The sequence below is a fragment of the Podarcis liolepis genome (assembly GCF_965112155.1).
Source record: "Podarcis liolepis genome assembly, chromosome: 7".
Taxonomy (NCBI): Eukaryota; Metazoa; Chordata; class Lepidosauria; order Squamata; family Lacertidae; genus Podarcis; species Podarcis liolepis.
The window spans coordinates 64,463,806-64,488,476 of record NC_139561.1 but is presented as its reverse complement, the minus strand read 5'-3'; the positions used below and the strand labels follow the sequence as shown (position 1 = coordinate 64,488,476).

The window sequence follows — 24,671 nt, the reverse complement described above, 5'->3', positions numbered from 1 at the left end:
TAGCCCCCACCCACTTCCTGCTGACATCCTGGCCAGCATTTTATTAGCATATCATAAAAAGCCAATCTATATTATATACAGCATTATATATAGAATCTATATTATATACAGCAAACATGGGGAGCCTGGGCACTCCAGAGTATGTTGGGATATAAATCCCATTACAGTCATACCTTGGCTCCCAAACGCCTTGGGAGTTAAACGTTCCAGCTTCTGAACGATCGAAAACCAGAAGTGAGTGTTCCAGTTTTTGAATGTTCTTTTGGAACCCGAACATCCGATGGGGCTTCCAATTGGCTGCAGGAGCTTCCTGCAGCCAATCAGAAGCCTTGATTTGGAAGTCGAACGGACTTCAGGAACGGATTCTGTTTGACTTCCGAGGTACGACTGCAAATTCCATCGCTGCAAAACAGTATGTCAATGGCTAACTGCTTCTCCAATAGCCAATCCCTATACAGCAAAAACAGAAGTACACCCTCCCCACAGATGGCATACTTCGGGGAGTGGGGGGTGGGAATAGACATATGGACCCTAAGGCCTGCAGAAGTACCAAAACCACCACCACGAGGACAACCCAGAGAACAACACAATAAGCACTGAGCAGAAAGCTGACCCAGAAAATGAGGAGGCAAAGCGGGGAAGGGGATAGGAGATGGGAATGAAATGGAATTACAAGAAGGGGGGCCCAATTCACTGACAGGTACCCTGAACAGCAACATTCCACACAGCAACATTTTGTTGTAGGCCCCTCCAATCTATGTGAAACGCCAACAGGAGTTTTTTCTGGCTTCTGACTGGCCTTCCTGGACTGAACCCAAATAGCATCATTGCATGCTGGCTGGGCAGACACCCGCCCTTTATTCCAGTCCTGGAACCTCAGCAAAGGCAAGAGCAGTGGGGGAGGGATATTTTGGGCCTGGGTTTAAGGCCAACAGAAGCAAAACAGAAAGCACCAAGTTGCACCAGCAAATTTAAGAACCCCAAAGGGTGGGGTGGAGAGTATAATCATGCCCTACCAAGGAAAGGCATATCTAATTTCTCCCTGGGCAGCTCCTCCCCGCCCAACCCTTTTCCGTATGTTATCCACCGTTAGGCCCTTCAGCCAGTGAGCAATGCGGTCCTAGTAACACATGCAAATACTTCCCAGATTCAGAGGCTGCCACTATACCTCAGCCATAACTAGCTATTGCTGACTGTCAGCCAAAAGAGGATTGGGAGAGTTGAGACACAAGCAGCTGTCTCCTAGGAAGCTTTTCCTTATAAATCCCAGGGTGCTAGTTAGCCCTTTTTTATTTATTTTGCTGCAACTTTGATTTATCAAGAAGTTCCACTTTATCCATAGGAATCCGAATAGCCACAATGGTTTCTGGTCCCACTGCAAGTTCTAATTTAAGCACATTTCCACCCTTCAGACAACCTCTCTCTTCCCTAATTTCTCCAAGTACTGAAAACAGGAAATATTTGGGTAATATACTGCCTTTCAGATTCTTCTGCGCCCAATGTGTGAAGAGTATTGTGGAGGCGTAGGCCTGTTAGGAAAGAGGTGGCAACACTCTCCTAGTCCTCAAGGGGGGGAAAGGCTGCTGTTTGCCCGGGCACCAAAAGCTTTCCAGTCATTTACACTCTCCAGTACTAGATGGGAAAAGCTATAGTTTGAAGGTTCTATCTCCAGAAAGAGCTTCAACCCTGCCTGACAGGGAGCCTCTGACTATCAGTGATGACAGTATTATTAAAAGGATCTGTTATCCAGTTTTCACCTATACCAGGGGTGGGGAGCCTCTGGCCTGGGAGCCAGATGTAGCCCTCCAGACTTAGCTATCTGGCCCTCAGGACGTTCACCACACCCCTCACTGCCCTTGCATTGCACCATTTGGCTGCAATGTGTCCTTGCACTGGGAGACTGCCTCTTGCTTGCCTCAGGAGTTTCCCCTACACAGGAGACTAGAATGACCCATCTCCGCCATTAAAATTCCACTCTGGGGTTCTTCCTCAGCATGCAGTTTTTTAAAAATCAAAGCCTGTTCACAAATGCAATCTCTTGCCAGACTGAATAAGCAACCGTTCATCTTCTTACTCTGAATTGCTCCCTTACACTCCTGGTTCAGTCCTGAGGTAATTTAAATAAAGCCCATTCAACCTCAGCCAAGTGGGGAGTGAATAATAAAACACTGCTAAATCCTTTGTTGGGCATAAACCAAATGCCTGCCCTCTCTTTTCCTTGTTATCAGACAGAATAACATAGCTACAACTACACACAGCTCATTCATTTTGCAGGGGAGGCCAAGAAAGAAAAAAGCCATTTTTCCAATCTAGGAAGAACAGTCTGAATCCAGACTGCAGATAGTTAATCCAAAAACTTCTATTCCTGCAGCTGGTGGGCTCCTTTTCTCCCTGCCGCTGATTTAGGGTCATTTGTCCTTATCTCGAACAACGCCTCTTGCTTGCCTCAGGAGTTTCCCCTACACAGGAGACTAAGCTGAGGGGGGCTTAGTTTGAAGCTTGAAAGGATATATGAGAAGATCACCAAATTTTGGCTTCACATGGGGAGCCGTATTATGAAAGATCTGCCCCGAGACAGGCCACCACTCCATTCACAAATGCATGTGCTTCTCAACATAGGGACAAGCACTATGCACTGACTAGCTCTACGAACCCCAAATTTTGGCAAAAACCAGCTTACCAGGGCATCAGGCGTCCAAGGCGACTCCATGACGTTTTACTGATGAAGAAACCCACCAGTGGATCAGTAATGGCATCCCATGCGCGGCCCACAAAAAGGATGATGGATGCATAGAAAGGGTCCAGCTATGCGGGAGAGGAAGAGATCCAGTTCAGCTCGAGCAGTTTATGACTGAAGGTGTGGAAGCACGTGAGTACAAGGTGAGGTTCCATCAGTTATGCTTTCCAAATGCACCATTTTTCTTTGTCATCTCAGGTGGTCTTTGTCTGCCCCCACTAAGCTTGAACAACTTGTGACCTGCCACACATTACAGAAGCTCAGCAGGCAGGGAGAGATGACACCATAACACAAAAACCAGCAGCTCCAAAGTGCAGCCTGTCAGGTGCTTGGAAAAACCCCTCAGGCAGGCATCAAAAAACTGGAGGGTTTTCAAGCCCCAGGTGGCTAGTAGGGCACATTTTCCTTGGAAGAGGAACTTGTATCATGAAATGTTACTCCTGCGAACAACATAATTTACACAGGAATATAGAAAGCTGCCTTATACCGAGTCAGGACATAGATCCATCTAGCTCAATGTTGTCTATTCTGATGGAAGGTGGTTCCCAGGGTGTTTAGACAGGAAGTCTTTCTCAGCCCTACCTGCCAGGGATTGAACCAGCGACTTTCTGCATACAATGCAGCTGCTCCATCACTAAGCTATGGACCTTCCTCCACCAACAGAACTCTACCGCTCTCTTCTGCTATATTGTTAGCTACAGCATATCCAAAGGCAGCCTTCATGCAAGTGCCTGTCAGGCATAGCCAAAACCCTTCTCCTGCCAACGTTCTGTTTCAATTTGCAGGTTACTCAGTGGAGTGCTGCATTCCATCACCTTTGGGCCACCCCTCAAAAAGCAAACATACAAGCTGGTCAGACTTACCTGAGCCACATCCAACAAGTAAATCTGCAGAAAGAAGCCCAAGGCGCAGCCAGTGATCTGGTAGGGCGCTCCGCCAATGGCATAACACACTTTGTTGCATATCGATAGCTTTCCTTTGCTTTCTCTCTGGAAAATAGAGGACAGGACGTACTAAATTAGCCACCGTCATTCCTGGGCATATTCAGCTTCTTGTGGGAACAGCATGACAACCTAACAACTTTGCAACTAGTTGAGGTTGTGTGTGTTTTTTTTAATCACTTTCTTGCATTTATCAGTCCAGAGCCTTGAATGACTTCCAAGCAATGTGTCATATCTGGTTGTATTAGCTCAAGGCATATTTGAGTAGAGAGCTTTACTACTCCCCACTCTTACTAGCAAAGATTTACATTGCTCACTCAACGTTTGCAAACAGCTCTGCCTCAAGCGGACAATGGAGTTGCATCAAGGACAGACAACAGAAGTTGCCCAGAGTGGGTGTGTTGCTTGTGCCTGCGTGGCAATGCATTCCACACCACAACACTAATTTCCTGCTAACCAAGTAAAACTCTCCCTGTCTTTTTGTTCCCTGTCTATTCAGGGGGTGGGGTGAAATGTTTATTTTATATGGCATTTACAGGCCATTTACTTTTAATAAGCTCATCATGGCATACAAAACTATGGCCATGACAAGCCTACTTCTTAAACAGGTAATAATTTCAGAACCGACCAATTTCCTAGTGGTGCAGCAATATCATCATCATTCATTCATTAAAATGCTAGCACATTTGCAAAGCTAAGCAGGGTCTGGTATGATTTCAAATTGGATGGGGGAATGCATGTTGAAATTCCTGCATTGGAGGGACTTGGACTAGATGACTCTCAGGGTCCCTTCCAAGTTCTATGACTCTACGACCACTGCTTCCCCACCGCTAGCCTATATCTGGTTCTCTTAATGTTGGGGTGACTGAAGCCCGGCAACATCTGGGAAGCCACAGTTTAGCCTTCCCAACTGCCAGTGGCTCTCCAGGGTTTCAGAGGGGAGTCTTTGCCAGCCCTACCAGGCGATACTTGGGATTACCTGGAACCCTTTGTACGGAAAAGCAGGTGCTCTCTCTCTATGCAGCAGCCCTCCCCAAAGGTAGAGCAGTGGACTTGGAAGACTACCTGCTGAACTTTGGCCAGTCACAGTCTTTCAGACTAAGCCTACCTCACAGAGTTTTTATGCAGACCAGACCAGTTAAGCTACCCAGAGCCTTTTGGAAGACTGAAAAACCCTACCCCACACCCAATCAGCAGCAGCAGTCCCAAGTAAGGCTGTGTACATTGGTACCTCTAGTTACAAACTTAATTCGTTCAGAGGTCCATTCTTAACCTGACACTGTTCTTAGCTAGAGGCGTGCTTTCGCTAATGGGGCCTCTTGCTGCTGCTGCGCCGCCAGCACACGATTTCCGTTCTCATCCCGGGGCAAAGTTCTTGACTCGAGGTAACTCTTCCAAGTTAGCGGAGTTTGTAACCTGAGGTGTTTGTAACTCGAGGTACCACTGTACACACCATTACCTTTAAAGCACACTCATATCACATTCTTTCCTTCAAAGAATCCTGGGCACAATGTTTTACCCCTCACAGTGTTCCCATTCCCAGCAACCCTTAGTGAAATGCAGTACCCAGAATTCCTTGAGAAAAAGAATGAGCTTTGAATGTAGAGTGTGTACGCAGCTTTAAAGGTAGAATCCAGAGAGATCCATCATGTTTGCTCCCTCCCTTTCTCAAGAATCAGGGTCTTACAGTTAATCACACACACACACACACACACACACACACACACACACTATCTACTCAGAAGGAAGATGCATTGAGTTCAGTGGGGTTTACTCCTATGGAGTTTGGGACAGCTGTGCAGCCTTAAACCTTCTGAATATCATAGAAGGGATCAGATATGTACCTGCTGCAGTTCAGTCTGTGGTCAGATAATGCAATAGTACTCTAAACAGTTACATGAAGTGCTTAAAGATATTTTTAAAAACCCACATAAAATGGGTTCTCTTCTCCATGAAGCATCTGATGACACACACTCTGCAGGTGCTGGCTGTCTAAACCAAGATTCCCACCACAAATATATAGTATTTAGCCATATGAACCTTTTCTGGAGAGAAGCACCACTTTGTTTCCATCATAAGTACCACCTGCGATCCAAGTCCTCATTTCCTGGCGGTGGTGCTCTCTTTAAGGCTGCACTCCTAAAATGCACTTCCTTCCATGAAGGTAAGCCCCACTGATCTCCATATACTTCTGAGTAGGTTTGCACCACAATTGTTTTTAATCACTACATTGCACTTTACAGCTGGGATGGGGAAACTGTGGCCCTCCAGATGTTGCTGAACTCCCACCATTCCTCATCTCTGGCTGGGGATGATGTGAACTGGAGTCCAACAACTCAAGTTCCCTCTGCTTGCTTCAGAGCACTGAAAAGCCATGGGCTCCCTCAGAAAAGCTTCAGAGCAGCCCCATAAAGCAGGCCAGTATTACTATCACCATTTTTCAGATGGAGACACAGCTGAAATACAGATGGCAACCCACAAAAGCCTACGTTCTGAATCTATGGCGAAAGTGAGATTTGAATTGGTGGGCAGGGAAGACACAAACACACATTTCCTGCCTTACTCTTTCAGTAAGATTATTCAGCATAAGCTCCACGTGGCTGCCTGGCAATGCAACTGCTCCATCTATCTATACAGTAAACTCGGAAGCAGGAAAAAAGAACAATGCGCACAGCTCCCTGGATCCACTGGACCATATTTAATCTAGAAGATTAACAACGGGCGATTGGTTTACAGATAACAAGCAAACTTCTCTAGAAAGCAGCAAAACCAACTGCTTTGAATGGAGCCAGTGGACTAACACAAGCCTAATTCTGCAAAGTAATCCAGCTGCCAAGTTTAGCGGCACAGCTGCATTCGCAGGGAGAACAGCTGGGGCAGCTCCCCACCCCCCAAGCCCGGGAATTGGCAATTGGAAAGGGAGAGGCCCTGAAAGAGACACGTACTTCAACGGCACTGGTGTACACTTTCCCCAGGAGGCGGGCTCCATCAATAGTGCCCTGTGGGAAGTTATGAGCTACTCTCACCCCATGAAGCACAGTACAAGGGGCTGCTGTAACAATGAGTCTCCAAAGCCTTTGCAAGGAGTAAGGCTTTCCACTATCAGAAGCCAATCCTGATACTAATTCAACAACAGGCAACCTTGAGCAAGGCACCTCTGTGCTTCTCGCCTTTCCTTTCTGTTGCAAGGAGTCAACATCTTCAGTAGGGATGTTGCAACTAACACTGGAAGAAGCCTGCAAAGCATTTCATGGGGTGGGGGATGCTTTTGCCCCTGCCACCAGCCGTGTGGCAGGCTCCACAGAATTGCTCCTCAGGAGCACTTTAAAATGGGTATGAAGCGTGCATGCCAAAGGCAAGAATCCCACCACCCCTTTTAATAACTCTGACCTATGTTGAGTGATAACATTGCTAACTCTGAAGCAACCACACATGCTCTTGTAGCATATTGACTTTTTGCAATTCAAGCTTGAATGAATGGACCTTCAAATCTTATAGGGGGGAAGACACACACACTGCAAAATAGCACCCCTGCTTTATACAAGAGGCTGGTCCCATTCAAGAAGTGTTGTGCTTCTCTGCTTTTAACCCAGGGTTCGCTGAAAGTCATTGTCTCTAATCCTAGTAATGCAGTTCATGTGCTGTTCCAAACCCCTTAAATTACACTCCTCCTTACTCCATTCATTCACACAAGAACCTACTTGGGTAGGTGAACTTTCCAAACACATTTTGCACCCATTCAACATACTGCAAACTGTTCAACTATACCCTTTCGAGTCCTGGAATAAGGATCAATACCATCTACTATCAGTACTGGCAGTTTTTATTTAGTGCCCAGGGCTATTATCTTTTGACCAGCTTTCTCTCATCTCTGCCCCAGATTCTCTAGAGTCTTCAAGAGTCATGAGGAAGCCAACAGGTCAAAATCCCACCTTGGAAGTCATGGTTAGATTCTGGATCAGGTCAGTGGCTCATTTAGTCCAGAATCCTGTTCTCAGGGACCAACCAGATGGAAAGCCAAGACCAGAGTCCAGCAGCAAAACTCTCCCCACTTGTGATTCTCAGTGTTCAGAGGAATATTGCCTCTGACAGTGGGGGAGAAGGAACATAGCCTTTTCCTCCAAAGTTTAGACTCTAAACTTTAGAGTTAAAAACTAGACATAGACACCCCCCTTCCATATAGTTTACAAAAACAAACGTAATAAGTTTGTACATTAGTACGAACACCCTATAAATCAGTTATTACTTTATGCTCCCTATCCTCTTTACTTCCACGTGGACCTCCCACTCCGCTATGTATATATTTTAAATGCATATGAGAAAGCGGGAACAAGTCTGATTTGCCAGGAAGTTAAAACAGCGCGAGCGACCCCCACCCATCGAGAGTAAAGCGAACGCGGCGCCTTTAAGGAAAGTTTGCCCTTGTCTCTAATGAATGAACTTGAACGGCTCGGAGGCCTTTGGAGCCGATTTACTACCACTCGAAGGTTGTGGGGGAAGAAAGGCAGGGGGCGCAGCACCCCTCGCGCAGCAGGCGGTGCGAGACTTCGCAGCGTCCCGCGCAGAGAGCTCAGCCCAGACTAATGGCCCCGGCGCCTCCCGAGAAAAGCCAGCCCGGACAAAGCGCCTCCAACCCGCCACAGTAATCATCCGAGATGTGGGCCGTTCCCCTCCTCTCATCTGGACGGATAAACCTTATAAGGAGTCCTCCCGTCACCACCCCCACGCCCCAATCCCGACGGGATTCGGATCTGCCACATCGCTTTGACGCCACGATCCGCATTCCGGCGTTGGGGCGAATCGCTTTCTGCTCCAAAGCCTCGCTCTTGCACACACAATGCACGGCCCTTTGAAGAAGAAGAAACTCCCAAAGGCCATCCGGATCGAGCCATGCGGATCCACTCACGTGGCAGCCCCGGTCTTACTAGCCATGCCTCCTCAGGAGTAACGCCCGATGGAACTCCCCTCCTCCCGAGCCCAGCGCGCGAGGATCGCGGCTTCAAATCCCTTGGGGGTTTCTAAACTCCCCACCCCGGCCCGACCCCCCAAAGGGGAACCCCCCCTCCGCTCACATTTTTCCTTACGTACCTTGGGACGTATCAGTTCTTCTTGCTTCAAGATACTTTGCTGCAAAAGACCCGCAGTTGCAACGCTCTCCGCTCCTTCTCCTTTGGCCATTTGGCAAAAAGAAAAAGAAAAAAACCAACCCCAAACCCTGACCCGATCCCCTTCACTGGTCTTTCCTTTCCTTCTTTGCTTGCTTGCTTCCTTCGCTTTTTTCTTCTTGTTGCTCGATTGGTTGCCTTTTCGCAGGTGAAAGTACCCCGTCGACAAAGCAGCACCACGTATTTGATGGCCAGATAAGCGCGCTCGCCAGAACAGAGCGGCGTGGCGCTTCCTTTCGCTTTTCCCAAGGCGAAGGTCCCGCTCGAAGCCGCCCAAAAGTGACTGAATGAATGAACGGCTCGAGGCGGATTGAATTTCATTCGCACGCTTGCAGGCGGAGCCCCGCCCTCTTACTCGTGAGACACGCCCCCTCCCCTCGCCCCAGGGCTGGTGGGTGGGGGCTGGCAGCTGCCCAGCGCACACCCACCAGCCCTGATCGTCTTTTGCTCCTGTGCCCATAATTGGAGGCGCCACCCAATATAACGCGAGAGCCAATCAGCGGCTGCGCCGGCGCAAACACCCCCAATTTACCCATCGCCTTCTGCCTGCCTCCTCCTCGCCGAAGCAGACAATCCCGGCTCCTAATTTTAGCCCCTCCACCTGCCTGCCGTTTTTACATTGTGATCACGGCTTTCCGAAGTCCCTGAGACATTATTCTTAAACTGATCTAATCCCGTCCGTATCCCCTGCTGCTAAAAGCGTCAGGCTTTGCCAGATCGCTTACACCAGCACTTCCCAAATTTGGGAGGTGCAAACTGCTTCCTGAAATAAAGAAAAGAGGCACGTCCTATTCGTATCCTCCCCATCCCCAAATATTCGTTTATATAGGCCAGGAATGGGGCTGCAGACATTGCTGGACCACAACTCCCCATCAACTGGACTCATCAACTGAGGAGGTTGGTGAGAGTTGGAGCGAAACCGCATCTTCCTTAGGCACTCTGAAAATAGACCTTGTTTCTAGCGCACTGATTAGGACATAGGAGCCAACTCCAGGGGGCAGTGGGTGCTTGGGCACCCACAATAATATAATTCTGGGGGCGGGGCACCCATAAAGTCAATGAGAAAAGCTGGCAGATGGCAGCTCAGCTCCAACCTCCTCAGTCAGCCAGCGAGGCACCCTTTCTGGGGGGGGGGGTGAGGGACTCAGATGTGGAGGCCGAGTCTCTCTGCCTCCGAGCCCGTGGAAAAGGGTGCTTTGCTGGCTGTGGAGTGGAGGAGGAGGAAGAGGAGCTGCTGCTAGCCGCAGCAATGCAGACATATGACATCACACGCACACTCCTGTACGTAGTGCGTGTGACATCACTATGTGCAGGCGTGTGTTTGTGACATCACATGTCCGTGTTGCGGCGGCAGGCACCCACAATCCTGAGGGCGAGTTGGCACCCCTGGATTATAAGTGGAGTGAGGTGTGTTTGTGTGTGGAGCCACTGTTTGTGCTGGCTCCATTAGGGCAGCAGGGCATGATTTGGTTAAAATTGGAAGGAGTCAGGGATGTGGCCTTTAGATGCTTTCAAGGCAGCCATTCTTAGCCTGCTGCCTTCCAGATCTTATGGACCACAAAAACATGTAGCAGCTCCAAAGGAGAATTTCAACGGAAGGTGTTCTGCTGAAAACTTGAGAGAAGTTTGCTTCCCTTCCCCCACCCGCCCACTCAGCGTGGCACAGGTGGTTAGGCCTGACCATCTTACTACTGTGTTATGTGTATACAATGTGTGTGTTTACGCTAAACATCTTCTTCCCTACTGTTGACAGCATCAAGTCTGCTTCAAACATGATGCATTCACTACACAATAGCCTAACAACACAGGGAGCTAACTAATTCCTGTTGGAAGGGGTTCCTTCTGTTAGTGTTAAAGCCAAGAGGGAGATGAGTGGAGCTGTTGCTTAGCAACTAGGCAGACTGGCATTTGCTCTGATTGGCTGTGCAGTTTTGAGGGTTTCTCTCCTCACCAAATATCTTTGGTTAACTGTCCCTCTGCCCTGAAAAAGGCCTGAACTAAGAAAGTCAAAGCCTGTCTGTTAATTTCTTCCCAGATTACACTGCTTTGTGGAGTTTCCTCATTAAAGCGTTGTCAAGATTTCTTTCTGGAATCCATCTGCATTGTTTAAATGAATTTCCTAACAATTCCAAGACAAAACGTTGGCTCATTTAGCCCACTAATGTGTACACTGACTGGCAGCAGCTCTCCGGGGTTTCTCTCGGTCTTCTTTCCAGATGAATTTGGAGATGGATTGAGTTTAGGACCTTCTGCATGCCAAGCCTATGCTCCATCACTGAGCCACAAGGAAACATTAAATGCTGGGTAGATTACATCATGTAATGGCTGCACTTTATGCGCCATTTCCCCCTCTGTGTGTTCACATGCCAGAAGACTGCAATTAGCCACAGAGTGCTAATACTCTTACTAGTCTGAAGGTGGGTGCCTCTGAACAGAAGCACCATGAGAAGGAGTTGAGCGGGCCTCATTCTGTTGTTTCTTCCTAGAGTTGCCACGTTTATGTGCTTTTTTATACTGGTTGTCTTAAGCAGCATGTGCCATTGCTCTGAGCAGTCTTTTTTAAAGTCCTTAAGGCAAAATGATTCTAAGCAAGCACAGAGTGCATTTCACCCTCGATGGAGAAAACTCTAAATTCATAGTTCTCCACAGCTGAGGTTGGCCTGGCCCAATGAGCTACCCTCCCTCTGGGAAATCACAAGTTTGGTTGTTATTAAATGATTAATTAAATGATTAATTACAGGAGTGGCAGCTCTTCTGCGGAGCCATGCTCTTGACACACCCACCACCACCAGCCAGGGCAGAGTGGGGTCAGGCCAGGGCACTGGTGATATCAAGGCTACGCGGAGCCATCCCATCTGTTGCTAACCACATTGCCCCCCTGATTAATTTACACTGAATTAAAAACATTTCTTTAATTGGCTGATTCTGTCATGCTCAGAACACAAGTCCAAAACACCAGCAGCCTGCCATGACTGCTAAATGAAACTTCCCCACTAAATGTGGACACCCTGTTCAAGGCAAGTTCCTCCAGACGCACTTCAGGTGTGTACAGTGGTGTAAAGGTGGAGGTGGTGGCACAGGGGTGGCTGCCCCAGGGGCAAAATCGTTAGGCATGAAAATTTCAACATCCTGTGCTGCCTCAATACAGTTGTGTGTGTCTATTACTGGGCTCTGTTGAAAACGGCTTCTCCATGCAAACCAGGAAGTGACCTCTCCAGGCAACAAAACAACTCTACTTTTCGTATCTCTGTGGCTGCGATCTCCTAGGTGACGAGGATGCCATTAGGCAGCTGAATGCACATGCATACTCTGTCCATTTCCCTCCATCCCACCTACCCCCTCTGCGTGGCCCTGGTTGCTGGCAACCCACGCTGCACCATTGGGTGTGTAGGTCACATGTACAGTGCGTCCATAGGCGCAATGGAATGCACACATTACCTACGAGCATCTCATTAGTTTTAAGTAGGCCCAAATCTGGTCTGGATGGGTGACCCCCTGGGAACCACATGTCCACTTCCTTGAATTCCATGACAGCAGAACAATGGGACTGAAATGTAAAATGAATAATAAATCCAGGTCCAATTCAAACTCCTGTTTTAAAGACTTATGAGGCTCAGGACCCCGATAACTCAAGAACCACCTCTCTCCATATAAACCAGCGATTGTCATCTGAGGCCCCCTCCATGGGATGTCTGGTGGGTGGCAACACAAGAACAGGTCTTTTCAGTGGTGGCTCCCTGCTTGTGGAATGCTCACCCCAGGGAGGCTCGCCTGGTACCTTCATTACATATCTTTAGGCACCTGGCAAAAACATTCCTTCTTCAAGAAAAGGGTGGGATGTTTTAATATACCGTAGATTTGTGGGGTTTTTTGCTGCTTTCTGTAACTATATGTCTTTGTTTGTTGCTTAAAATATTGTATACTTCGCGTTTCAGTGGTAAAGAAAAGACTAATAAATTTAAATATTAACTATTTAATTAATTCAGCCACATCTCCATCCAAATGCTGATAGGAATGTGCATTAAGATACCTACCTGCATGTGCATCCATCTCATGTTGATGACTTACAGGTGCACATCAGATTTACTGCTGCCACTCCTATGACATATGCATCTTCTTTGTACTGGGACCAGTGCACTTATCCAAGCATTTTCTTAATCTACAAAAATGTAACACTCTGAACAAAAGCTAGCTGAGCATCAGAACTTCTTGTTCTCGAATATCTCTGACAGCTGGATCAGAGTGCAGGAATTCGGCAGAGGACGTCTTGGGAAGAAAATGACTCTGGGTTATCTTTGCGCATGAGCCCTTGGGAACCTGTTGATCACATTTATCTGCTCCTTGCACCTGTCTGGGCTTAGAGGGGAAATTATTTCTAGCATTTGGTCATATCAAGTCCTTTACGGGGGGAGGGGGTGAGTTGCCATTGGGCATTGCTGTCATCTAGCACCAAACCTCTTTTCCTCATTTAGCAGATGTTCCATCAGCTGACCAGATTGATTCCATCTGCCATAAGACTGATCTAAACGTTCCTCCACACAAAAGTCACTCACAGTCTCCGCAAAGCAAAGTTATGAAGGCCGGTCTCTTTGAGAGAAGACTTTCAGTACAGAAACCTGGATTCATTGCTAGACCAGTCAATGGAAGGACGGGGAAGGAATGTGTGTAGATTTAAATCACTATTCTCTTCCTTTGCGATGTGGAATCTTCCTGTCATTTCCTGGTCACCAGATGATGACTTCAGACATCATGCGTGGTGAGGGTTGATAAGAAAATGCTTTAGGATTACATAAGCTGGGGTCAGTTTTGGCAATGCAGGAAATAACAGTGCATTTGTGGCAAATATTTATTTTAAAGGAAAACGCATACACGTGCGCAGACACACGCAAAGGTTTCCATGTCGATTGCTACTTAATGTCCAGTTAACATAACCACCCCATTTTTATACTTAAGTCTTACATATTTCTGTGAGCTTTTATTCATTGCATTTATTACTACATTTATACAGGGCCGGCCTGTGCATGAGGCAGGCTGAGGCATTGCCTTAGGCAGCAGAACTGCAAGAGGCAGCACCTGCAAGCAGCCTGCCTGCCCCACCACCTCTGCTGCTGCTGGTGGAGAAGTGGGGCAGCAGTGGCAGCGGCTTCCAGTGAGATCTCATAACATCTTGCAGAAATCTCACGAGATCTTGCATACTCCACAAGATTTTGTGAGATCTCGTTGGAACCCATCAACGTTGCTGCTTTGTGGGTGCCACCCACACAACCCACACAAGGAAGTCTTTGATCGCGTGTGTGGACCAATACCTTCCTGTTACACCTCAGGCAGCAAAACAGGATGCACCTTGCATTCAAGAAGCTCTAAGTTCTTTCCCCTTCATATTATCCTCACAACAACCCTTTGAGGTAGGTCCAGCTCAGGCTGTGACTGACTCGAGGTCACCCAAGTGAGCTTCATGGCCTGGTAGGGATTGGAACTCAAGTCCTAATCTGATACACTCTAACTAAACACTTTAAAACTAAAAGCAACTGACAGTAGGGAAGAATGAAATCAGGAGCAGATATAGGGTAGTAAGGTAAAGGTAAAGGTACCCCTGCCCGTACGGGCCAGTCGTGTCCGACTCTAGGGTTGTGCGCCCATCTCACTTAAGAGGCCGGGGGCCAGCGCTGTCCGGAGACACTGGCCACGTGACGAAGCTGCTCTGGCGAGCCAGGACCAGCGCAGCACATGGAAACGCTATTTACCTTCCCGCTATAAAGCGGTACCTATTTATCTACTTGCACTTAGGGGTGCTTTCGAACTGCTAGGTGGGCAGGAGCTGGGACCGAAAGACGGGAGCTCACCCTGCTGCGGGGATTCGAACCGCCGACCATGCGATTGGCAAGCCCTAGGCGCTGAGGTTTTACCCACAGCGCCACCCGGGTCCCTTTTAGGGTAGTAAGAAGACAGAAAACCGGTAAGTTGCTTAACTCTTTCCCTCCCTGCTATCTGCTCAAAAATCCCTCAACCCAACCAATTTATCTACCCACAGAGGGGGGAAATTGGGGGAACAGCTAATCATCTTTTTAATATTTGCATACTTTTTATATACTGTATAATACTGGAGTCAGGCAAAGCTCCATTTCAGAACCATTTCTCCATTTCAGAACCACTGCTTTAATCACAGGGTTTATTAACCTAAGATATATCTCCCTCAAAGTGTGTTGACTCTTGCCAGTAATTTTAGAGGAAGCTGGCGTCAGGCAAACCTCTCTCCTGGTGCTAAGGAGAGGAGGAACAGCTGAGGATTTGTAGGCCAATCATAACATCCATAACTCTTCCAAGGAAGGATGACTGGATTCCCAAGATCAGCTGACAGGAACAATGTAGAAAGGAAATTCCTCTGGCACACAGTAAGCCTTTGTTTCTGTAAGGGCTGCGCAACCTTGTTTCATGTCCCAAGATTGCTGGGAGGTGTTCAGGGAGGCCAGATGTCCTACTTTGCAGAGGACAGCCCTCTGTCTGCTCTAAGCCCAGTTTAGAGATAAAGAACCCCAAGAAGGGAGAGAAGGAAGGGCTTTGAAGTTGCGCATCCACAGTTGGTTTGCACCTCGACAGCAGACATAGCATGCACCCTGATCACCCTTAAGTCACAGACCTCTCCCATCAGCTGCCTGGCTTGTGCTGACCCATCACAGGGCCTTTTCAGTGGTAGTTCCCCAGTTGTGGAATGCCCTCTCTAGTGCCTGTCTCCATCATTATTAACTTTCAGGATAAATTTGAAAACATTTTTGTTTATGCAGACATTTGACAGCAGAACAATACTTTTCCGGCCCAGAGATCACTGTTTGCAAATGTTTTAATAGAAAAAGTTCACATGGAAATTCGTCAGCATTTTAGTGCAAATTTCTTCTAAAATAAACACTCTTGCAAATGTTCCCTAAAACAATGCAATTTTGTTTCACTAAGATATGCAATTTTATGCACACTTTATGCCAGTATATATACATATTTGTACACATTACATGGCCAGAGGACCCTATTGCTAAATTCAGAGAAGTGCTCACTGAAATCATCATCTTCTAGCTCCTGATAGTGAAGATGCATCCTTTAGCTACTGAGAAATCAAAAGGCATGAAGGTGGTGTCAGTGGTGAAAAACCATCCTGTCACTTTGCCTGACCTGTAACACTGTTATGGGTTAATGGCTCTCAGCATCCTGTCATTTCCCCTAAAATGTACATGCCTGCCCTCCGGCACACTACATAGGTAACACAAACTTAACCTGCTCCACAACCTTTACTATCACTTGTGATCACACATCATTACACAGTTCTGCAACACACCTACAACACCTCCTGATCACTGGAAGATTGCACAAAGCCACTCAGGTCTGCCTCACCCAACAAACTTCAGGGCCAGCATGAAGCAATGTGAAATAACCAGTACTTGGGATGGCAGACTCCATGTGTGTGGTGTGATCTGTCTCCATCCAATCTCCATTTTTGGTGCCCTTCTCTTAAAAGTTGAGATGGCACTGGGATGAATGGACTACATTGCCCAGCTCTTGATGACGATGCAATTCTCCCCCTTTCTCCCTGCTTATCAGACTGATCATCTGCATGGATTATTTGAGGGGGGGGAGCTGTGAATTTGTGCGCATGAGAGAGAAAGGATAGCGACCACACCCACTACTGGCATGTGGCCCTTGGACCCAAGCAGGTAAACTACCCCTGGTGTACACAATCACATAATAATCTCATTCGCAGTAATCAGATGTCCAAACACACAATGCAATTCTCTCAGGTTAGGCTTGCTCCTGTTCATAATCTCTGTGGGATTCTGATATACTTAACAGCCTCACTCACAGTAATCAGATGTCCAAACTCACTATGCAATTATCTCGAATTAGGGTTGCTCCCGTTCATAAACTCTGTGGGTTGTTTGTAATTGGGGAGCTCTCTCTATAAGAAGTAGCAAACTGTTTTATTGGGTCTGAGGCTACCTAGTAAGTTAAAGGCTAAGGCAAAATTTGGTGACTTCTCAGCTCACACAGAGCCTGCTCTGCCATTAGGCAGGGTGAGGCAGGTGTTTTGGGCGGCAGATTGCTTGTGATGGTGGTGTCAGGCAACGGCAGTGAAGTGCTGGAGCAGAGTTGTGTGTGTCACACTGCCTAGACTGCTGTCCTCAGCCTGGGAGGGCTGTGGGCAGGTGAGAGGATGTGGCCTAGGGAGAGCTCCAAGGACCAGACAGGCTGCCCTGGGGGGCTGGATTTGGCCCAGAGACCCAATGTTCCCCACCCTCAGATTAGGTTACCAGATCTTGACTCCAGAGACCCAGGTTCAAATGATGCTAACTGGGTAACCCAGAAACAGACACCTCCCTCCCGCATCTACCATGCAGGCATATAGTGAGGATAAAGCAAGAGGCCCTGAATATATTGGAAGCAGGGTCGGATAAAAACAAAATGAAAGAAGTTACTGTCGGGGTTTCCTCATGCACTTGCTGTGATAAGTATTTGCAACCCCAGGTGGACATTGTTTGGAGAACCTAGGGTGATGTAGTGCATAGTTTGATGCCCATCAAAGGGGCAATCAGTCCCGTCTCTTATCCTGTCTGTCTTTTCTGTCATCAAAACAGTTGTCTGCCCTTTGTCCTAATGCTTGATAAAGGTGAAGATGTGTACAAGTGAGTGGTCCGGTTTTTATCTTAGGAAATACTGGACTAGGGCTCGTTTTCTAGAAGCACCTGAGATCAAAGGCCTGTGTGTGTTTTTATCAGAGAGCACTGCTGTGTCTTTCCTTCTGCGGGAAGGGGAAACGTTAATAGCCACAGCGATGCAACCTCTGCTCTGCTCAGACCACCTGCAGAAGGTCCAAAGGTTCTGGCACGTGAAGCTTCTGGGCAGAGGTGGAAACCAAACACCCAGCGTGGCTGTCCATCATAAAGCATTGAGAAAGATTGCAGCAGCATTTGAAAACAGTAAATATAATTAGTAGGACTTGGGTATCAAGTGGCACCAGTGCTGGGTCTATAAATTTTGCTGTAGGAGGCCAAAGTCTGCATTGCCGCTCTCCCCATCCGCCTCACTCCCAATTGTGATCTCCAAGAAATGTTTTGTTTTTTTAAAGTGCTGCCCAGTGCCTTTGAGAGCTCCTCCAAATGCTTCCTGCCACTCCACAAGTGCCGACAAAAGGGGGACCCTGGGAGAAGCGCCCAAGCTCAGATTAGGCCCTGATCATGATGACAGTGCCCTTCTCCACCAACAGCCCTGTCACAGCTCCAGTGAAAGCAGCCAATGTACTGTCAAGTAAGAAAGAAAAGGAACATACCAGTGACCTCTCCCAATAGTGGAGCAATTGCATCCCCTATTCATTAGGGATGGTCCCTATGTCCTGCTCTTTGTCAAATTGCTATCTCTGTTTTTGCCTTTCGTGGATGTCACTTAGGAGAATTCATGTTCCTTGGGGGGCACTGAGGTGTGCTCTATGGTCAGTCTACTCCAGCTCATGTTGGTTGGCCCTTGACACCTTGCAGCTTAAAAGGTAAAGAGGCCCCTGACCATTAGGTCCAGTCGTGACCGACTCTGGGGTTGCAGCGCTCATCTCGCTTTATTGGCCGAGGGAGCTGGCGTACAGCTTCCGGGTCATGTGGCCAGCATGACTAAGCCGCTTCTGGTGAACCAGAGCAGCGCATGGAAACGCCATTTACCTTCCCACCAGAGCAGTACCTATTTATCTTGCACTTTGACATGCTTTCAAACTGCTAGGTTGGCAGGAGCAGGGACCGAACAACGGGAGCTCACCTCGTTGTGCGGATTCGAACCGCTGACCTTCTGATCGGCAAGTCCTAGGCTCTGTGGTTTAACCCACAGTGCCACCTAGGCATCAATGTAAATGTCAGAAAGGTAACTGCCAGGTGACAGCTTAGCTCAGCCATGTCTGGGAGAATTATCCAATACATCCAACGAATGGAAATATATTAGGAGCAATTTTAACAGCATATGGATCAAACGGAAATCAGTTGTGTTAACTTGGAGGAAACTGCATAGTAATTGGACGTATTAATTCTGCAGAGCTGAAGGGGGGAAACTATGACTCAATGCACCCTATAGATGAATCAAATATCCACATTTAAGTGAGCAGATTTGTGATGAAATCATGGTGAACAGCACATTTGGGGACTCCAAAACGTGTTGCAATCACAACGCACCATTTCCTGTCTCAACTGAAGTTTTTCCCCTGGGGTGATGGTTCAAGTTTGCAAAAAAAAAAAAACAAAAACAAAAAAAAAACTGAGGAGGATCAAAAGAATCTGAAAATGTGAATGACAGTTTTGGGACCTTGGGAGAGTCTCAAGGGCTAGACAAAAGGGCTTGGAGGGCTGTGTTTATCCCATAGTTTGAGGGTTCCTCCAGGGGCGTAGCATGGGGGGTGTGTGCCAGAGGGCCGTGGACCCAGGTGTGGGTTTTCAAGGTGGCACAAAGTAGGCGCCTGCACACTGGTGCCCCCAGCACAGCATGACGCTCCTCTCCCGGCGTCAGAGAAACTTCCTCCGGGGAATGATGGAGGCCAAAGTGAAGACAGCTCTGCATTCAAAATCTGGATGTAAACCAGTGGAACAAGATCAGCTGCCTCTTGCTCCATTTGAAAGCTTTGAATTGCCCCATTTGTTACTGTCAGAAGCACCCATGAAACCTCACACACCCTCCACCATTGTGTGCCTAAAAATAACTGCTTCAACTCTACAGCACAGTACTCACTGAGGTGGGAAAACTTGTGTTTGGGCTTTACCACGTCATATCATAGACACAGCTGGAGGCTCACACGTGAGAAAACTTCTCCATATGGAGGGGAGGGGAATCCCTGCACATAGAAAATCTAGTGTACAGTACAGGGAAGCAGGGCCTTTCTCCTGACATGCTGGTTTTCTGGGTGCAGGGATGCCCTCCTCATTTTAATGTGGGAAAACATTCTATTGTGTGAATCCAGACACAGGTTTACTGCACAATGGTTAAGGAAAGATAGAAGATGGCAGATGTCACTCATAACAGAGCGAAGCAGAAACATATATCAACACAGCCACACTATGTACACACCATACATTTAAAGCACATCCCTACCGTCACTGACAACAATTCCCAGCACATTTAAAGATGATCTCATGATTCTCTGGGGATTGGGGAAATATGGTATGAGTGTAGGAGGCACACATTCAGGTCTTGAGCACATACCCTCCAACATTCCTCAGAGGAAAATAGGGACATTTTCACCTGTGGAATGTTGGAGGGTATGCGAAGTCCGTGATTCAGTGGGCGCTCTACATGTTAGTAAAATGGCACCAGAAAGGGCTACAGCCCCACCCCACTACGCACCCCTCCAGAGCAGGCTGCAGGTCTTCCTCACCCTCCTCACTTCCTTGTCACATTTTTGGTTCCCTATTCAAGATGCTACCCACTGACACCCCCCCTCCATCTCTCTGGCCAGGACTCTTGAGGGACTTCCCTCACCACAACAACTTCCATGTAACTTTTTTGTTTTCGGGTAATTTCCATTTATTTATTTATTTATTTCATTTCATGTGTATATATGCTTTTCATTTGAAGATTGCGCTTCGCACATCTAATGGGCTGTGGTCTATGAAAGCCTATGCCATAATGAATTTGTCAGTCTTTATGATGTCACAAAACTCTTTCCTGATTTTCCTTCAACAGAGCAATACAGTGACCCTTCAGCAAATTGTCACACTAGAGGTGTCTTTCTACCATATACGCCAACTGTCCTTATTTATCCTATTTTCTGCTAAGTAGCTGGTAAAATTGATGTCTGTTTTTGCCTGATGAGGATGCCTTGTTAAATTGTTTTAGGGAGAACACCTAGAGTTTTTCAGGGTTCTCCACCTTCCGCAGGGTCTAGGAGCAGATAACAGCTGCAACATCTCCCGTGAATGATCTTAAAATGTGCTGTCCGATACACAAACATTCACATTTCACACACTACAGCTGCTGAAGTAAATTTCTGAACTTTTCCTTAACACTTGTAGGACGACCATGTTTTGCAGTTATGTATTTAACCAAAAGTGGGAGCAAGCACCCTCGTGGCATATAAAACAATGGGAGGCAGAGCAAGCGATGCAACATTACATAACAGTAGACAAAGTAGACAAGGGCTGCATGCACAACATACATTTGCAACGCACAGCTTCCCCCAAATAAGGCTGGGAACTCTAGTTTACCCCTCACAGAGCTACAACTCCCAGCACCCTTACAAGCTACATGTGTAATAGTGTATTTGTCAGTGTGGGAGAGAGGGAGGGAGAGAAAGCAGGAGAGCCCTTGCGCAATAACCCTCGGTGTGGAAATTAAGATGTTACAATCATGTCCCTGTTTTTGCTTCTGAAATGTTGGCAAGTTCTTCAGGGTGCAGTATCCTCCTGCTGGAGAGAGAAAAATACATCTCTCTTTAACCGAAATATTTGTGGGAGGAAAGGGTCTCTTTGTGTGTATCTGATACTTCCTGCCTGTGCCACACGCCAATGTCTGAATGTCTGAACATGAACATTATGAACCACATAACATTCTGTCTGTCAATGGTCCCTTCCAACTCTACAATTCTATGATTTTGCATGCTCCACTGGTGAGGTTCACTAATTTTACACACACACACACACAACACACACTTCTGGATCTTATCAAGCTCTTGTGGTTTGCTTTTACTTTACTGATATTTCTTAAGCAGCATTAATGACACTCAAGATAAGACCTGTTTGAAAGAGCTTTTCTCTCCTGCAATTCAGTTAATGACTCAAAGTGCATTATGTTAAGGCCCAACTAAGTGTTGCAAATACAGCGCTGCAGAAGAAAACAAAGACAATGGGGGACCTTCAGTTTATGCTTAAGCCTTCAAAGATAGCATCCACAGGGATCAAGTTACACAATCAGTAGTCTCCCCGCCCCTGCCCCCCACAAATACACACACACACTGACAGGACTGCTCCAAACTACACATGGGTAAATAGCAGGTCTGAATTCTCCCACGTCAGTGGCGTAGCGTGGGGGGTGCAGGGGGGGCCGGCCGCACCGGGCGCAACATCTGGGGGTTAGGGTTAGGGGGCGCAAATCCACGGGTTAGGGGGCGCAAATTACTTGCCTTGCCCCGGGTGCTGACAACCCACGCTACGCCACTGTCCCACGTGGAAGAAAGATCCCTGCATAGAGAAGACTTGCTTGGCGTGGTGAGATCTAGCTTGATCTTTCCTAGCATATTACTCGTCTTTGTGCAGTGGGGTTTTCAGTTGTTGAAAATCTGAATAGAAGTTAGGAGAGAGAAATTTTATAAATGGAATGCACATTCTAGCCAGAATTGATGTTGCATTCTTGTTAGAGAAGCATGAATAAAGAAAAAGTTCCAACCCTAAAACAAACTCCACAAATGCTAAATGACAAGTGCCTAGCATTTTCAGAGTTAGGCAAGGTTTTCCTTGAAGTGTGAACCATCCATTTTTTTGGAATAACAACTGTATAGTTGCAGAAATAGTTTTATTGCCTTTAGTTTGTGGTGTGTGTAACCTTTAGTATTTTAAATTTTATCTTGCATTATTTTATTGTATACCACTTTGGTGATGTTTTGATATGAGATGGTCTATTAATCTGCAAACAAACAAACAACTGATAGAGATCAGCAACTTTTAGCCTCTGAGACTATTTTTGCCCAGTGAGAAAAGCTGCCTGGCCCTACCAGGTAGCAAGCCGGGCTTAAAGCAGAAGGCTGGACGAAGGAAATGGGATTAGCCAGTGAACTACATGGGGAGGAAACTGTGGTTTCAGTTTGGGTTTATCATTACAGGGCTATTATTATGCATAGTGTAGCCAAGTGGCCAGAGTAGTTGCTGATTAGAATCATAGTGAAAACGCCTCAATCTGTCTGTTCAGATGTTGGGATTGTTCATGCATGCTTATTATAATTATTATTATTTGATGACTATAGCATCAAGCGGCAATTTGCAAATGTGAATCAGTCTTCACAGACTAGACAGATACTTTATGCAGAAATTTTGCAACACCTTCAGGGCAGCCGGGTTACATTTCAATCATGTTTCTTTTCATTCCGGTACAAATCATCAAGAGTGCTGTAATCATCGTTTGTGAAATCAAGTGTGTGCTCCTGGGAACCCTCTCATAACTTGTGATGTATGCGTGCTTGTGAACCAGCCCTACCTTATACCCCCTACCCCTGTATGCCAAATTTGATGTGGTGGGTAGGACCGCACACCTGTCCATCAGTTGACATCACAGTGATGTCAGGGTACGTGAAGCCCCTGTGAAGAAAGGCCCTGATCTGCCTTACCTCTAAGCCAGTTTGTCATGTACCTCCTGCAACTCCCTTTCAATGCAAAAAGGGTAATTATGAGTAATTAACTCTGACTGCTTATTGGTCAGGAAGAACCAAGGGTCATTCCTCCCATGAGTGGGGAGAAAAACTTTTAAAAGTTGAGCTGCCCTTGCATCTGTTTCCTCCTGGGATCTAGGGTTCCCTTTTCTACCACCAGGGATCCAAGTTCCCTTTCCTGCAAAAGGGATCCAGGTTCTTTCTCAACATCAAACTTTCAGTGAAGAACAACTACTCTAGAGAGTAGGCTAGGATTAGTCCAGTTTTAGAGCGACCATACGGTGGTTTATTTTGTATTCTGTTTCAACCTTCCTCCTGCTTTTTATTCCCAATAAAGTTTCTTAATTTGTGCCAGCCTCAGGGTTTTCGAAATCCATATGTGCCTAGACGTTTGAAATGTCTGCTACTGGAGATTTAGGACTGGAATGGTAAATGACCAGCACGCTCTTCTGAAGTCTGGGAGAGACCCAGAAAGTGGTTGGGCTGCCTTTACACTCTGTGTAACGCATAATGGAAGCTTGAATAATAATTTATTTAGTGCATCCCAGGTCCCCTGCCATCTGGGCTTCAGGAGTGTGAGGGTGGGGGCAACAAATACTGGAGAGTAAGACCCACTAACAACACTGCAGGGCTGTTGTGTTGCAGTTGGGCAATGAAGAGGGTGCGAGAGGCTTATTTTGGGTGTCCCTCCTTCATCACAGCCCCGACAATCAGCTGATTGTTGGTGTTGCAGAAGCCCAGCATGCAGTACTTCTGAAGTGCTGCCGATCAGCTGATTGGCAGCACTTCAGAAGCCCTTTTAGCCAAGCCTAGCTGCCTTTAACCTGCCCACACCTGATGCCATATATGATGTCAGGTGATTGACAGGTGGGCATGGTTTGGCCAAATGAGGAGACCTGAGAGGCCTAATGAGGCTTCTGGCCTGCAGGATCCCTACCCCTGACATAAGCACTCTGCTGGACAACCAGTTTATTTATTTCTAAATAAATAAATAGACTACATTTCTGTTATGCACTTGAATCCCTCCTACCACAATGGTGACGGACAGGGGGCTTGCAAAGCCCAGAAGTGTGGGGCAACAGCCTTGACTCTCCAGCTCCATAGAACTCCTGTCTTGCAGCTCAAGGAGACCTCTTGAGCCTTTGGAGTTTCAATCTGGCAAACTTGGTCTTTCCTTGGCCTCCTCATGAAAGCTGAGGGTGCTGGCCTAACCTGAAAGCAGAAAAAAGACAGCTGTGTGCAGTGGCGTAGCGTGGGTTGTCAGCACCCGGGGCAAGGCAAGTAATTTGCGCCCCCTAACCCGTGGATTTGCGCCACCTAACCCTAACCCCCAGATGTTGCGCCTGGTGCCACCGGCCCCCCCCCTGCACCCCCCACGCTACGCCACTGGTTGTGTGGGAGAGACTGTGAGTGAAAGCAGGCAGGAGATCTACAGCCACAGCCCTTCAGGGAAGACTGTGTGT

At 47.2% G+C, this 24,671-nt stretch overlaps 1 protein-coding gene across 1 annotated transcript in view; it reads right to left on the bottom strand.

The window, feature by feature from the left end:
- The window catches only part of MFSD2A (MFSD2 lysolipid transporter A, lysophospholipid), a 35,281-nt gene extending 26,118 nt beyond the window's left edge, over nt 1-9,163 (bottom strand). Inside the window, exons 1-3 of the mRNA XM_083511815.1 lie at nt 8,767-9,163; nt 3,601-3,726; nt 2,681-2,805 (exon numbers count right to left, since the gene is read on the bottom strand). Coding sequence (XP_083367941.1) covers nt 2,681-2,805; nt 3,601-3,726; nt 8,767-8,856 — 341 coding nt within the window. The 5' untranslated portion in view covers nt 8,857-9,163. The remainder of the gene's footprint in view (nt 1-2,680; nt 2,806-3,600; nt 3,727-8,766) is intronic.
- Nucleotides 9,164-24,671: the final 15,508 nt, after the last annotated feature.